The sequence below is a fragment of the Aegilops tauschii genome, chromosome 7 (assembly GCF_002575655.3).
Source record: "Aegilops tauschii subsp. strangulata cultivar AL8/78 chromosome 7, Aet v6.0, whole genome shotgun sequence".
NCBI lineage: Eukaryota > Viridiplantae > Streptophyta > Magnoliopsida > Poales > Poaceae > Aegilops > Aegilops tauschii.
This window is the reverse complement of record NC_053041.3, coordinates 561810803-561827902: the sequence shown is the minus strand read 5'-3', so window position 1 is coordinate 561827902 and position 17100 is coordinate 561810803. Positions and strand designations below refer to the sequence as shown.

The 17100-nt window shown below is 46.4% G+C and overlaps 1 protein-coding gene and 1 pseudogene across 3 annotated transcripts; one reads left to right on the top strand and one right to left on the bottom strand.

Moving 5' to 3' along the window:
• Positions 1 to 3607: 3607 nt before the first annotated feature.
• LOC120968167 (uncharacterized) lies at positions 3608 to 7270 on the top strand. 3 transcript variants are annotated; one of them, XR_012189687.1, is made up of 4 exons: positions 3610 to 3797; positions 3919 to 4116; positions 5939 to 6706; positions 6823 to 6962. XR_012189687.1 is itself a non-coding variant. In XM_040394717.3 (3 exons), the coding sequence occupies exons 1-3, from the start codon at positions 3795 to 3797 to the stop codon at positions 5405 to 5407; spliced, it is 501 nt and encodes a 166-aa protein (XP_040250651.2). In that variant the 5' UTR covers positions 3608 to 3794; the 3' UTR covers positions 5408 to 5597. The 3 variants fall into 3 exon arrangements, 2 of the variants coding, with proteins under 2 accessions (XP_040250651.2, XP_045086890.1); XM_040394717.3 differs by lacking the exons at positions 5939 to 6706; positions 6823 to 6962 and adding an exon at positions 5108 to 5597 and having other exon boundaries at positions 3608 to 3797; XM_045230955.1 differs by lacking the exon at positions 5939 to 6706 and having other exon boundaries at positions 6823 to 7270.
• A 795-nt stretch (positions 7271 to 8065) lies between these two features.
• On the bottom strand, positions 8066 to 16284 carry LOC123495090 (disease resistance protein RPM1-like; annotated as a pseudogene).
• Between the last annotated feature and the right edge of the window lie 816 nt (positions 16285 to 17100).

The following is a 17100-nucleotide window of genomic DNA, read 5'->3' as shown; positions in this document are numbered from 1 at the left end:
GTCCATGGTAGCCCTCCGCACAAAATTCGAACGAATTCGGACATCGAACATACGTTGCGTCACGTGGGCCCGTGTTAAGGGTTTTTTCTCAGGGAAAACCCTAGAAATTGCGTGAAATGTCGGAAAACAACGAAACTTGGGATGCATGCTTTCCATGGTGTTGCCTTTGTGGTGGAAAACAAATTTGGGTATGTTTGGTGGAGGTGAAAAAAAAGTGCTTCGAGACTTGCCCTACCGGCAGACCCGAAAGGTCCTAGTTGAACATGGTGTATTTGTTGCCATGCACAAAATGGCACAAAATTTTGGAAGCATGTAGATTGATATTCATTTGTGTTCAACATCAATTGTTGTGAATTTGTTAACAAATCTAAAATAAGTGTTCAAGTTTATAAAGTTTTCATACACAATTTAAAATACTAAAATTGTTGACAAATTTCAAGAAATGGTTAGGATATAAGAAAATGTTAATGTTGATTGATAATGATGAAAATTGCAAATAACCGAAGCATTTAAATTAGTAAAATCTACATTGAAACCACACACTGACTAGTCGGTGTACGTTTTCGTTCGTTCCTTGAAACACGGTTCATTATTTGTTTTGCGTTTAATTTAATGTTTTTCTGAGGACCGACATGGCGACTCATGCGACGAGAACCTGTACGTCATGTGTGCAGACAACGAGGAATGGATCATCCATCCATCTTATGCATGCAGAATTTTCGTTCATTGATTTACTGAAACACGTTCACCTTTTGTATTTAATATTTTTTGTTTGTGTTAACTGTGTGTTTAACGTCACACACGTGACTCGTTTTGTTAACACGGGGACGAGAACGTGTTTTACAAAGAAAAATAAAAAGGAATAAAACCGAAGAATAAAATTGCCAAACAAAGAAAAAACGACTGAGAAGATGGACAACAAGAAGGCTAAGAGAAGTGACTAAGCATGATAATGTAGTTGTCCTAGTTGGTTACAGTGTGTGGAATTAAACTAAGGCCCCGTTCGTTTCACAGGATTTCTAGACATTTCAGAGGAATTGAGAATTCCAAAGGTTTTTTTTTCCTTAGCTGCGTTCGTTACCAAGGAATTTACTACAGTATAACAAAGGAGAGGATTGGTAACAATGTCAATTCCATAGGAATCAACACATCTACCGTGAGCTCTTTTTTTGGCAGATGCCCGAGGCAACACACTTGATAGGTTTAAATTATACTTGTGTGGGCTCAGGCATGACAGAAGAGTGGCTAGCATGGGAATAAACAATTCTCATAGCTCTGTTAGCGCGTCGTTAGACTAGTACGACCGCCGGCGGCCCTTTGTTACCCATCAGACGTTCCGAACGCACAACTACTATTCGTTTCCTCTACTTTCAATTCCTCCGTATTGTGTCTACAATGCTTCGCTATTCCTACACTTTCATACTTTCCTGTGTTTTGGAATCCTTTGAAGCGAACAGGGCCTAAGAGGTTGGGAGTTCAAATCCTATTGCAAGCACGTATTTTTTGAAGGTTAAAAAAAGAGAAAAAAAAATGGGCCAGCTCAAGACGGAGGGGGCTGTGCGCTGGTATGTGTGACGGCTGGCTGATCGGTTTGTGTACGTATACATACAGCTTGTATGCAAAGGTACCTATACATTATGGTCAAATGACAATACTGTTCTGATACGGTTTGAGGGGGGGTGGGGTTTATCGAAGCGCTTACTTAAAACAACACACTGCACGCGGACGCTGTTTTTTTTTATTTGCGGGAAAACCAGAGAGCTTTATTCATATGAAGGCATTTTTGGGACAATCAGCCAATAGGCTGGTCACCAAAAAGCCAGGAGTCTCCTCAAGCCAGCTATCGGTCACATTCAGAGTGCAAGCTCGCTTTGCACAAAGATGCGTCGGGACATTAGCTGACCTGATTACATGCTGAATATCAAAATAAATAAAATTATTACATAGCTCTCCTATCTCTAACAATAAAGGAGCCACAATTGATCGAGAATTGTGGCGAGTGTTCCAGAGCGTCACCATCTCCAAGCAATCAGTTTCCATGACCACATGTGAGAATCCTCGAAGTGAAGCAAAACGAACTCCATCTTGTAGTGATAAACCCTCCATAATCAAGGGATCAGAAAATACCCAAATATGGTTTGCACCATGCTCCTAGGAGCGCCGAAGAGGATCTGGCCACCCCTCCCGCACCGCCCCTGCCATCTGCCAAATTTAAGGCACCATCCATGGAGATCTTGACGAGTCCCTCATCCGGTGGTCTCCAACCGAAACCAGGCAAAGTCATCGCATCACGACGTGGAAGATGAAGGAGGGCAATCGCCTCCTTGGTAGCCCTGATCGTCGCCGTAGGATTCCTCCCCTCTTCGCCGTGCTTGATCCGATTCCGGGAATGCCAGATGGACCACATTATTGTTGTGATTTTTGCAACGGTCATCATCAGTAAACCGAGAGTCACATGTGATATCCCGCGCCCATGAGTCAGGATGAAGACGAGGCAATCTAAGGCCAAACCAAGCATAAGCTTCTTCCCAGAAGCATTTTGCATGTGAGCAGTGTATAAGTGCATGTTCCAGATTCTCGTCCATAGCCAAACAAACTTTGCATCGACGGATCTCTGCAATATGTCGATAGTTAAGAGTGACCTCATCTGGGAGAATTCCACGGAAACCCTCCACCAGAACACTCTAACCTTCGGGATGACATTCAATTTTCATAGGGATTTCCACAACTGTGTATCTTCCTCTAAGGTTCCGGTAGCCGTCCCTTCCTCTAGAGCAGCTCGCTCTTTCTGAGTCACGAGAGCACGGTACGCCGACTTCATAGTGTAGTTCCTCGATCTTTCGAATGCCCATGCAAGAAAATCATCTCCTCCTCCTTGCCGAATAGGGATATTCAATATTGCTTCAGCATCAGGAGCAATGAAAGTATGTTGAACAAGATCTTGCCTCCACGATCAGTTAGATAGATCAATAAGCTCGGACACACGCTCAACAGTCGTATGTTGTGGCCGAAAAATAGGAGACATGGAAATTATACCTGGAATCCACTTGTCATTCCAAACCGAAATGGAGGAACCATCCCCAAGCGCGTGATCAGTCCAGAGCGTAGGGCCTCCCTTCCGGCCATGATCGCCCTCCAAGTGGCGGACGCTGTTGTTGGCGCCAACAATCAATCGATCCAAGGCGAACATACTTGCATACTAGTAGTACTACTAATCTGAGCAGTGATCATGTGGCCCCTCTGCACTCATCTAAACTCGGTCACTCTCTTGGTAGCTTTGGCGACGGCAAGATTCCAAGAAGCAAAGCACACAGGTGTCTCAGTAGGTGCAGTGCTCCATAAAAAAGGCACTGCAGAGAGCGCCACGCGGACCAGAAGCAACAGAGGCACGGCTGGCTGGCTGTGTGCGGCGTGCTGCAGACTGCAGAGAGAGAGCGGCCGAGATAGGCTCACGCGGACGGCGGCGCGCGTACGTTGGGGTTTCCACGGCAGGTGGCGGCCAAACGATGGGCACATGGCAGGTGCCGCGGTGCGCCAACTGTTTTCGTCGTCGCCCGGTCTGAATCCCATGCCTCATGCACGCAAGCTTGCTTGCACACCTGCCCATCGATCACACGCCCCAAAAGGCTCCTGCCTCTCCCTCCAAGGCTCGCAACGCACGCACGCACGGGCAACCAGAGCACCTGCTCCCGCGCCAGTCATCGCCATTGCCGATTGCTGCTGCCAGCTGACGCCGGCGGCCGTCGAATCGACCAACCAAAGCCAGCCAGGCGCCGCGCCGTCCTGATAGCCCAATGGTACGTCACCGCGTCAGGCCAGTGCGCACGCATCGTCTGTCTGTCTGTCTGTGCCTCGTCCGATGCATGGTGCTCATTGCGAGGGCGTGGGTTTACATGCAGTTCTTGGCATGTTTTGCAGTCTCTGCTACCGCTGTTCCTGAGGCCGGCGGCGCGGTTCCTGGGGCCGTTCGTGGCGGGCCGGCCGGCGGAGGCGGCGGCCACGGTGCTGCACCGCGCCGGCATGCTCCCTAGGAACCGGGCGCTGCGGCGGCTCGTCAGGGACGACCTGCTCGACGCCGGCGGCCACGACTGCATCGCGCGTCTCGTCGTCAGCGTGGTGAGCTGCCTCTGCTAGATCGCCGACCCCCGGTTCGTAGATTATCAGTAATAACTTTTCCTGTTGTTAAAAACAAAATTGGGCAGAACCTCCCCCGTAAACATGAAGAAGAAAAAAATCCACATCTCGGACTTAAATTATTTCAAAATTTAATTCAAAAGATTGGGCAGAACCTCCCCAGTAATTTGACGCCACACAATTCACATATACACATTTCAACACACAATATTTAAATTTGCCAATGGCATGAGACATAAATATTGAAGTTCACATCCAAGTATATATATGACTTGCAACCTATCCAGGTTCACATATATGAGTCCAAGTCCGACCATACATCATATGAGCAACACAAAAGTGACTCTCATCATATCCAGGCAACAGGTTCACATACATAGTCTAAGTCCATACATACATGCCACGAGTAGCACAAAAGTGACTTTAGAATCACGTACATGAGTGCAAGTCCACGCAACGTAACATGAGCAGCACCAAGAACATGTGTTATCCGTATTTCCAATTCCAGCGTTAGAATATTTTGGCGTTTGGGAACTTGGAGTTCTCCAGCTGCACAGAACAACGGGCGGGACTAAAAATGACATGGCCACGTGAGAGACTACAACCAAGTATAGGCATTGCAAATAGCAATAAGAATAAAATCATATAAGTAATTAACTTTGAAGAATAAATAGAATAATAAGAGGTCTAGTGTTAGGAATTAAGAAGCAACCGATGCAACGAACAGGGGATGATTAATAATGGGATCTGTTAAATCACCGTTATGATTTGATTCTGGACAATGCATCGGTTAGTGAGCGCACACAAAATGAATCTAGCCATGTATCACATTCAAAACCTTGCTATGTTATACCGTCGTATAAACAGTAAGCCGTGACGATGACAAATGACAAGGACATGCATCTTATTTTCGAAAACAAGGACATATATCTTCAATATTGAATTATTGATACTTTCCTATGTTATACCGTAGTACAAGGAGATTAAAAGATGCACATATTATGGATGGGGTATCCCCTGGCCGGAGTCTCCAACCACGCCGGTGGCCGAGCCCCCAGCCACTGCCGCGCCCGAGCCCGCTGCAGCCGAGCCACCGCCACCTACAGAAGCTGTGCCATCACCACCCTCAGCCGCGCACTCACCCGCCCCCCTGGCCCAAGCCCACCGCAGCTCCGCCATCACTATCGGTCACCAACGCTGGATCCACAGCCGCGCCTTGGCCGTCTTCCGCGGCCGTCTCCATCCACTGCACCGCCTCCATCCATATCCCTAAGCCGCCGCCGCTAGGGCTGGGGAGAAAGGGGATGAGAAGAGAGCGTCAGGTCGGGACTCGGTAGAGAAGATAGGCCTTTGTCTTTCTTTTTTCTCAAGTTTAATTGTTTATTATGAACACGGGCAATTTCGTCCAACTGCAAAGAACTGACATTGGTCAATGCAGATTTTAACGGTGTCTCCTAACAGAACTGGCGGAAGTGTTGGGAAGAATTTTTTAATTTTTTTTTGCAGTGTTAAATAGGGAACAAACATTCAAAACAGTGTTATACAAGGAGTTTTCTCGTCAAAATAAGGCCACCCACCACGCAATCAATAGTCTCAATTGAACGAGAGCGCTTCCCCCTAGGGAGCTTAGTGATATAGTAGGAGACTAGTACAAAACACGCTGCACGCAAACGCACGCCGTACTTTGCTTGTTGGGGGCAACAATCAGTCTGACCAAGCCGAGCAAGCGTACCGCTAATCTGAGAGTGTCCCCTCTTTGCTCACCTCACCTCTCTTGATAGCTTTGTTTTGATGATGCCAACAGGTGAACACGTACGCACGTAACCATCGTACCATCAAAAAGGCACTGCTGAGTGACACGCGGACCAGAAGCAACAGAGGCCGCGCGCTGTGCGCGGCGTGGTGCAGAGTCGGCGCCCGGCCGCGATCGCGTCCATGCTCCCTCTCAGGCGCGTGCGCTTGCTTGCACACCTGCCCATCGATCACACGTCCCAAAGAGGCTCCTGGCTCCCTCTCAAGCGCACCTCCAACACTGCCTGACATTGCCATTGCCATTGCCGATTGCTACTGCCAGTTGACAACGGGATCCCATACCTCATGCACGCACGCACGCATGTTAGAATAGTAATCCAAAATATATTTGTGTGATAGAATTCGCCAGCACGTGTGCTAGTAGTATTTCGTGTCCTATCAGAGTCCTGCACGAACTATGCATGCCTGCAACGTACTAGTAGTTGTGTACGAGTCAGCTTAGGTTTGCCTAGCAATCAAGGTCGGCGGGTGATTAGATTTAGGAAGTACTAGTGTTCGAGTCTAGTACGAGTCCATATCAGCGTCGGTCAAGTCTAGCCGGATCGTGTGTATATATATGTGCGCACGAGGCTGCGTGAGTTCTGTACTTTTGTATCACGGCGAGAAAAGAAGAAAAGAAATAAAGAGAAAATAAAGGCACGACAAGGGCCCTTGGCTATTTGCCATTGCCGGTTGCCACCGCCAGTCGACACCGGCGGCCTTCAATCACGGCGAGCAGCCCAGCCGGCCAGTCGTCGCGCCTCCTGATCACAGTTCAATGGTACGTGTCAGGCTTGTGCCCTGTTAGACGCATGCGTGCTAAATTGCTAGTAATTCAGTGGCATAAAATTCTTGGCATGTGTTGGACTCACGCCGTGTGCGCTGCAATTAATGCAGTCTCTGCTACCGCTGTTCCTGAGGCCGGCGGCGCGGTTCCTGGGGCCGTTCCTGGCGGGCCGGCCGGCGGAGGCGGCGGCCACGCTGCTGCACCGCGCCGGCGTGCTCCCGAGGGACAGGGCTCTGGAGCGGCTCGTCAGGGACGACGACGGCGGCGCCGAGGACTGCATCGCGCGTCTCGTCATCAGCGTGGTGAGCTGCCTCTGCTAGATGGCCAGTTGATACACTGTGGTTTGGGGATTGAAGTTCTCCACTACTACTACAGGTTTAGCATGAAGCAAGCTTCTTGCAGATTAATGCAACTTCATTCATTGGTTAACAGTGACCAACGACTTTTTTTTTACCTGTTCAATAATTTGAAGAGCAGCGCATCTCGTCTGAACTAGAGACTGAGGCAACTTGTACAAATAGCAAACGCGTAAAATTATTCATGGCCCTTCATTTCCAACTCAGCACTCCAAAATATATTGCCATGATCCATAATTTATAGAGAAAACAAGTTACCAGAAAGGAAAAAAAAATTAAAAGCTCATATTTCCAAATTAGGAGAGATAAGTCAGAAGGCTAGTTAGAAAACAGGCACATATTCCCATCCGCAAAAAAAAAACGAAAACAGGCACATATTCCGCAAAAGAAAAAAAAACAGGCACATGTGCTGATACCATTTAAAGGATCCACATTAGCAGCAAGTTACAACAACAATAACTAATTAAAGCCAGTAACCATATGGCAGTGAAAATGAATGTCTCGGCGTTATGAATCACTAACCAAATTGTGCCGGGCTCTCCTTGAGCCTTCTATCTAAAACCAAATTGTATTATTTTACGGATACGGCTGGAATTAATAGGCAATATCATATCAAATGGAAGTATGAAAAGGAATCATGTACTGCAAAAATTAGTGCGAATATGAAAACACAACTCACTCGCGGTCTTAAAGCAGGTGTATTGTTACTTAAAAGCCAAGGCACAGCCCAAATCAATATTATCACACCTCACAAGCAATCACGAACAGTAGTTCTAGCACTAGCAGTAGTAAACACAGGCAGTAGTAGTAGCAAACAGTGTGCCCATCAGGCAGTAGTATCTGTCTTCAAAAGGCAGAGGAAACCCAGACGGTGTGCACATCAGGTGTAGCACGAACGTACAGAGACACTGGATATACTCATCTTGAGATTCATCGACGCCTTATCTGCATGCGGCCCAAATTATAAAGCATCTTCCTTCGGGCGGGTGACCTACATGAGACCAGCATCACATGACCCTTTTTTTATGGAAGCATCATATGAGCATCTTAAGTTAGTGAGATTAGAGGGAGGAACAAGTACTGGCACTAGTTGATAGGTGAGTGGCTACAACTTACGCATGTACACATTTCCCGACCAGTGTGGCAGGTCAAAGCCGGAGAGCATGATGCCACTGCTTCCCTCGAATCGCAGAGCATTGGCGCAGCAAGGTCAAGAAGTCACTGGTGATTTCGTGGAAGACCAGATACTGGAGGGACACGAGGAACTCAATGCCAAGTGGGACCTCCGCCATGCTGTTGAGGTTGACTAGGGATAATCTTTCCAGGCCCGCCATGGCACCTTGCTGTATCTCTAGCTCGTTCAGGTTAGGCAGGTCTCTTAGAAAGAGAATCTTTAGCTTGGGAAACCACCCCGTGAGAAATGCCAGCTGCTCTCCGTTGTACGCTCTGGTGAAGTGTAGAAGTGTCAAGTTCGACAACAAAGAAAGCGATGGCAGTGGGTCTTTTCTCAGTTGTGAACAAGACAGAGCCAATGAACACAAGTTCTGTCCTCCATCAGATTGAAAGAGGGGAGACTCATCCAACGACCCTTGCTCTAATCGTCCTCTCAACGATAGCGTTTGCAGATTTGGCGGGAGGACGTTCAACAAGAGAACCTCGTTCTCATCACTTGCATTCACAGATAGCGTGGACAAATACTGCATCTGAACTAGAGACTCACGGATGCGTCCACAGTAGATTCCCTTTACATTTGATAACCTCAAGCTTCTCAGTTGCCCCAGCTCCCCCAAATGTCTAACTGACTCACCTTGCACTTCCAATGTTCGTAGGGTTTGCAGGTCTGTTAGATTCCCAAGACCAATGGGGATAGTCATACCACTGTGAGAATGAATATCCCTCCAATCTAGATAATTCATTTTCTTAGCAAATAAGTGCCTAAGCTTCTTCAGTTTGACAACCCCACTAGGCAAATAACGTATATCTGATCTATAAAGGTCCAGTGTCAACAAATTTGAAAGCTTTTCAATAGACCTCGGCAGCATCTTCACTTTTGAATTACGCAAACCTAAATGGCGGAGACTAAAAAGATCTCCAGTAGCATCTGGAATCTTCTCAATGGGTAAGCCACTTAATTCTAGCACTGTCATATATCTTGACTTCTTACATAACAGAGGTAGTAGAGTGAATGATGGCATGTTATCATCCACTACAATGACGGTTCGAAGTTGGTGTATACCAGAAAATGAGTGCTGAATATCCTTCTTTAGTTTATGCATTACCAATCGACGCCCATCCATCTCAAGAGAACCCACACATTTATCCTCATATGTAACACCAAAACAATCCTTTTGACACAAATCAACGGCCAATTCTCGTAAGATATCATGCATTCTGAATTCCTTCGTCCTACCAAATGAGTTCCTTTTAACAAGTTGTAGCATGTTTCTATCAATTAACTCCTTCGGATACCCTTCTGCCACTTCTTCTAATGTGCTTTCACCCCTCTCCTCAATGAATCCCTCTGCTATCCATAACCGTACAAGTTGTTTCCTTTTGAAAAGATAGTCTTCTGGAAATAAACTGCAGTATAGGAAACAACTTTTCAAGTGTGCTGGAAGGTAGATGAAGCTCAGATGCAGAACATTCCTTATGTGATCAAGCCTCAAGTTATTAATTAGCTCCCAACTCAGTTGGTCATTTATTCTTCTCCATTCTTCCACAGTTTTCTCACGCACACGCAAGAGGTTACCAATTGACACAATAATGAGAGGCAAGCCTTTGCACTTGCTAACTATTTCGTGGGACAAAGACTTCAACTCCGCGGGACATTCATGATTTTTATCTGTTGGAAAGGCTTTCTTATGAAAGAGATCACATGCCTTGTCTTCTGGTAAAGCTTCTAGCTTTAAGATATGTCCTGGAGAGGCAAGTGCAGCAACATCACCTTCCCTTGTTGTAATTATCAATCTGCTGCCCTTGTCATTATGAATAAGCACTCTAGACAAGTCATCAAATGCTTGTGGAGTCCAAACATCATCCAGTATGATCAAATACTTATGTTGCTCCAGAAATCTTTTCAGTGTCTCTTCAAGGCATGTGATGTCCATCGCCGCGGTATTAGACAGAACACTGACGTTATCTTTGAAAAGTTCCTTGAATGTATTCCTCAGGACATCTTCTCTAGAATAAGTTTGAGAAATGGAGACCCACGCGTGGCACTGGAATTGCTCTCTCTCCTTCCTATAGACATTGCAGCTAAAGTTGTTTTACCAAGTCCTCCCATTCCAAGCAGTGCTATCACGGAGCACTCCAAATCAGCACCTGCCAACCACTGCTCAAGTATCTCTCTGTTTTTATCCACCCCCACTAAATCTTCTTCATCAAGGGAACGTGAAATGTTTGCTAGATCTTGGGACCTCTTGACAATGTAATTCAAGCTGCTAGTATCCCCGTTCTATATCATGGGGACCCAACGATTTTTTATCTCTGACAGGTGTGCAAGGTCTTTCTCTATTTCCTTCGCCTTGAAAGCTATCTGGTTCAAATAAAGCAGAGATCCTGGTTTTCTGAACCCTTGCTTCAGGTAAAAGCAACACCCTATATCATGTTCCTGATCAATTAGATAGAAGTACTCATCCACTATGTCTTCCATCACATGTGCTACCTTCCGTACTTCCTCCAACCAGCCCTCATATACTTGATTGTTGCTGTTTCGAATGTCCATTTGACAAACAACATCATGTATGACACGAAGCTCCCTTGCAACACGACCCATGCTGCCCTGTAGATCTACTTTTTGCTTCCCATACTTCGCAAACTGCATGCTCACCTGGTCTGCCGCTCCGTTTGCCAAGGCATTTCCGATATTTTTAATGGCTAGAAGAATCACAATCTCCGCCATTATTTTCTGAGAATTACTAATATCTGTCTGTTGGGTGGTGGCCTAGTTGTATATTTTCCTCAGTATCATTAGAATGGCCACTGCAAATTGAGGTGATGTATTAATTAAACCATCAGTGCGTTCTGCTAGTACCACACATTTGTCAGAAATTTTTTAAACCCTCCAACCAGAATAGAAAAGTGTAATAAGCAAAAAAATCAAGGTAATTCTCCTAAACTCATATTTGATACTGTTAATCTTTGTAACTCTAACCCACAGAATCAAACAAAAAGGTACTTAAAACAGACAGATCCATGAGAATTTTAGAAAGCTTGGGACTCTTATATCAAGTGTGGCAAACTTAATGTTATCAGCTGACAAGAACAAGTTTCAGGATTTAAAAATCATGTTGCAATCCATTCAGGATAATGCCAACTCAGACACCTGGCGCTATCCTTGGAAATCACCTGGATATTGTACTAGTAAAGTTTATAGAATTATTGTTGGGTACCAAGAGATCCCTGCTCAATTCAACTGGCTTTGAAAATCATGATGTCAACTGAGGCATAAGGTGTTCTTCTGGCTTTGGGTAATGAACATGCTTACCAATAGAGAAATGCTACAAAGGAAGCACATTTTTATCCTACCTTATGGCTGTGTCATGTGTGATCAGAATGCACATGAATCTGAGGAACATCAATTATCTAATTGCCAGTTTGCTAAAGCTGCTGGAATTGCTTATGCCCAGGAGTCACTCTACAAAGATAAAAAATAAAGTTTAGTTCTCCTAACTCCTAAGAAGGCTTTGGGAGTTCCTTTCTTTATGGAGTTCATCAGTGCAATTACTTGGGAGCATGAGGATGTCGAAATAGCTTCATCTTCAATAAAATTTCACCTAATCAATACAGGTGGTGACAAACTTTCAAGGAGGGGATACACCTGATTTTCACATAACGGAAAAAAAATCTTAATATGGCATGTACACCTTGTTAGATAATAACGAGAAATAAACGAGACAGAGAGACACAGATTTTTACGTGGAAACCCTTGCGGGAGAAAACCACGGAACGCACGGCGGCGTATCACTATAATTAGGAGGAGTATTACATTACACGAGAGGACAAACCCTCTACGTGCTAATCTGGTGAAGATCTCTCTCTCTTCTATTCTATGACTAGCTGGTACTATATAAAGGGGCAAACAACTCTCTTTCTTGGTGGACACGAAATAGAGTTGTAGTCATGCTATGTCTAGCACGGTTGGCATGCCGTAGTCCGGTAGGACTCCATCTGTAGTACAACACTTGTATGGGATTCGGAACACAATAAAATAACACTCCACCTTGAGACGAAATCCCTTACAATAATCATAGATAGCATCAACTCCTCAATTAAAGTCATCACAAGTAAACCTTGTGCCTGGAAACGTCCATAGGACTAATAAACTTCTCATGAAGTCATATTGAGCAAATCAGTCAGTAGGTCGTCCAGAAAACAGCACAACTATCAACAAAGCGGACTAACAAAACTTGGTCTCCCAATAAAAGTCTGACCTCAAAAACTGAAACTGCTCAATCATCAAATGACATAAGTCATCATATCTCCTGTGGTGCCTGAACGAGCGCATAGCTCATAGTGCAACATCTTGGTGCACATCGCATTGTGAAGAACTCATCTCATGGAATCTGAACGTGCTTCAAAACAGAAAGCACAAACCTCGGCAAACAATACTCATGCAAGAGCATATGGTACGGGCGGCATCGCGTGCACCCAAAAAAAACTGCGACTTGTAGTGGTTAATGAAAAATCCATGACATGGTCATAAACTGTTCTTGTAGAACAACTATCGGATGAAGGAACCATCTTAACATGCAACGGAGTTTCAACTCTGCAATAGACCCCTCTTGAAAGACCAATGACAACTGAATTGCACTTGAAACTTAACAGCGCTAAATGTTGTAGTATCTAGCAGAAACAAATCAATCTCCTTCTTACACCTCAACTGATTCTCATCACGAACATGAATATCAAAATAAAACCTTCACATGCATAACAGCAAAAAGCTATGGAGAGAATAGTGTATATGCTGGCTACCAACAGACTTAATAATTACCTCCTCCATACCCCTTTTTTTCTTGATAACTGAATTGTGTTTTTCAAATAACTATAGCAATATTGCATCCATTATACCGATGAGCCATAATCCCCAAAACTCCACCTTAAAGAAAAACTGAGTGCATCCTAATAATCAGCTTGCGCCAACAACGCTCGCATCTCGACTTGCCATAGGATAAACTTTGTGTCATGATCCAGCAGCAGAACATCGTATTTCATGGATGTCATGAATAGATTAAATATGTGTACACAAAGTAGTACAAGCCGGTAGAAAAATTCTGAACAGAATTTAATATGCCGAGCAGAAAAAACTAAAACAGATAGCACCTAGTAGAACGTCTCGGGTAATCGAAGACCAAACACTTGATCTGTAGCTTGATGTGACGAATAGTACTAGTAGCTAGTAGCTAGCTGATCTGACCTTGTACTATTTCTTGATCAACGGAAGAAAGATTAAACAATTCTGGACTTAGCTTCACGTGAAGGGAGAGGCGGCTAATCTGAAGTCTTGGGACTTGATCCTTGTACGCAGCCGCGAAGGAACCCGGCGCCTTGCAATTTGACGCGACGGCGCGGCGGAAGTTTGTGTCGGCCTCGGACAACTGGTTGCGTATGAAATCCTGTCGATCTCAGATTCTGCGTAGGGCGGCGCAGCAGAAATCGATCCGGTGGATCGCCGGCTCGCGTGCGGCGGCGCATACGACGAAACCCTAACTCTTTCGTCTCTGATCTCGTATATGAACCTCAGCTATGTATACCACTTGTTAGATAATCCTCCGTCGCGCCCGCCCCCGCCGTCCTCATCTCGAAGGAGGTGTCCGGAGTGCTGCGGGACCTAACCCAGGCGGTCCAAGAGATCCGCCTGTTCTTGGCCGGATCCTACGGGCCGCACCCTGCTGCGCCGCTCATCGCCGCCACCGCGCCGCCGTGGCAGCCGCTGCACCCAGCGGCCTCCGCAGCGCTCGCCGGGCGGCTGCAGCAGCTGCCATCCATCGCCCCGCCCTGGCTGCAGCGGCAGCCGCCGCTCCTGGCAGCCTCCGCAGCAGCCGCTGCCCCAGGGCATCCCCGCCGCGCTCGCCGGCCGCTGCAGCTGCCATCCACCATCACCACCGCCCCGCCCTGGCTACAGTGGTAGCCACCGCTCCCGGCGGCCTCTGTCGCGCCCGGCGGTCCGCTGCAGCAGCCACCGCCGGTCAGCTCCGGCCCCGCATCGACTGCGCCGGCGGGAGTCCCGATCCACCAGATCAAGTTCCCGCCGTCGCCATTACCGCTTCCCCAAGGCGTCCCCATCCAGCAGATCAAGTTCCCGCCGTCGCCGTCACCGCTTCTGACTTGGATCACTACCCGCCACGTGTCGGCGGCGGGGAGGCTACAGGCTGCTGCACGCGGCCTCCTAGTGCGTCGGCGTGTGCGGGAGATGTGTGGTCTGCAGTTGCCGCTCCTCCCAGCTGCGTTTCGCTCGGCAAAGGACCTCGATCTCGTCCGCTGCATCGAGGATCTTGGGCATGCTGTATTCCCCGCGGGCAGCGACCTCAAAGTCTGTGACATCGGCGGTTGGGGGGGGGGGGGCGCACCCCTCCTCGTCATTCTCCATTGCAAGCCCTCCACTCTTCCCTGTGCGGTGCAGACCAACAGCCATACACATGCACTCCTTTTATCCAGGTGGTGTCCATGGGATCTAGGTGGTTGTACACGTGCACGTCCGACATGCGGATGGTGTCCACTTTTTGTTAAGGGGTCCAACCAGTCCATTTTCAGGTTGAGAGTAATAAAACAAGCCAAGATGTAAAAGGCTTGTTTTTAGGTGTTAGGTTTGTGTTGCGTCGAGTCATGGTTATAAGTTGGTTAGGCTGCAGCTCGAGGACAAGCTGCATGTCCAGGTGGGGTGTAGTGTCAGAGTACGTAATGGGCATAATGGCCTGGGCTGGCGGTATAGCCCGTTAGTCTTAGGGTTAATTAGAGATAAGTATCGCTTGCTTAGGAGTCAAGTAAGCCTTGCTTGGGAGTCAAGTAAACCTCTCTATATAAAGAGAGGAGATGCATCAATCTAAAGAAGCAAGAATTAAAAAGGAAATCCCTTCCCTCTTGCCCGGCCGTGGGCAGAAAGGCCCCCGGCCAGCCCTCTCGCGTCCTCCTTCTAGCAGCGCCATAACAGCTACAGATTAATTCCAGATTATTTTTGAATCAAGGGAAACAATGGATAGCAACTAAAACCGGACCATTACCTGTCGTCACAAATCAAGAAGCCGGCATCTGATCGATCTTGGTGACCTCCTTGTGCGTTCCTGAAGCTGACACCATCACAACAGTCTCATGGAGTCTTGAAATTCTGAGCCTCATGGCTTGGCTGGTCTTGTTGTCATTGAAACGTACTCGTGGAGATCCTAAACTTTCATGAACTCATGGGTTATGGGTATGACTGAGTGTGCTAGCCTGCTGTTGATGACAAACAGCTGGATTTGATCTTCAACTTGAGGTATCCGCCAAAACCAGAGAACAACCACCCACCTGGCTCGTAATAGTGAGAATTGCTTATTTTTGCATCGACCTATTTATGACAATTACAAGAGAACTAGGAACGAAACCAAATTAAGGGCAACACACCTGGCTTAAAATCGATGTAGATCCGGCCAGGTATGGACCTGCAGCGACCTTCTTGTGCACTTCAGAATCTGAAATCCTCAAAAAGCTGTCATGACTGAGTGGGGAATGCTAGTCTTCTTGTTGAAGCCATCAAGAACCAGCCAAAGAGCCTGCAAGTCAAGTCAATGCTATTATTATTGTGCTTGCGATTGAAGCTCAATTATTTCCCATCAAGCTGCATTGTCTGAAAGCACCGTGCCTGTGTGCACATCTGATCACTTTCAGTGTTCATGGGCCCCACACGCAATCACTTCGATATTTTTCTTGTGGTCTCTGTGCAGCCCTGCTTCAGTATTCTGCTTGGAGCGGAGCCATATGCTGTTCAACGTTTCCTATGGGGCACTGCGTTATCAACTGGAGTGGTATAGATATGGGGTTGTGGTATAAAAATAGGAAAGAAAATTAATCTGGGCCATTAGATCAACCAATGACGGTACAGATTCTAGTGGAGGCATCTCAAACCACTTAATGTACATTTGAGGAAACCTCCCTAGTATTTGTTAGATATAAAAATTGACTTTTGCAATAAGCACCTCGACTTTCTCACATTCAATAGTTTGTCGTTGGTAATGCGTGCCTGAATTCCATCTCTTCCTTTGATTAAACCAACACATCACCTTAATCTCATCTGAACTAACATGAGAAAAAAATAAAGTACACTAGCATATTTTTATCACATTGTTCACAATTTATATCATAAAAAATACTTATCTTTTTATTTTGCGGCTATGAGAGAGCAAGTATCTCTACCTGAGGCACCATACAAATAGCCCTAAAATCATAACTCGAACCTACTCCTTACAAAGACCGGAAAATCAGGAGCTCCACACAACTCGGAAACCTGATTTGTTATAGATAATGATGAACGTGCCAAACTTGAATTGTAAACTGAGACCATGATGGAGCACTTCTTAAGCGTGAACAGAAACACCGGTTACACCGAAAATGCATCAGTACATTTTTACACACAAAGGTGTGTTTATTTTCGCACACAGAGCTTCCTTCACTTCGCCGCCCTCAATAAGTCAAAGTGCTAGTGAAATGTGTTGGATAATCAGCAACTAGTTTTACTGAGGGCCAAAGGCCAGTACATATACAGATGTGGTAAAGTGCAGAAAAGCCCCTTATACAATGGGGATGTACAGAACTAACTATACACATCTAACACCCCCCTCAAACTCATGGTGGATCAACAACACTGAGTTTAGAGAGAAAAAAAGCATGCTGCGCTCGAGTCTGTGCCTTCGTGAAGAAGTCAGTCAATTGTAACTCAGAGGGCACATAGCGAAGGGCGAGAATCTGATCCTGCACAGCAGCACGCACAAAGTGGGCATCCACGCCGATGTGCTTGGTGAGCTCATGCTTCACCGGGTCACGCGCAATACTGATAGCACC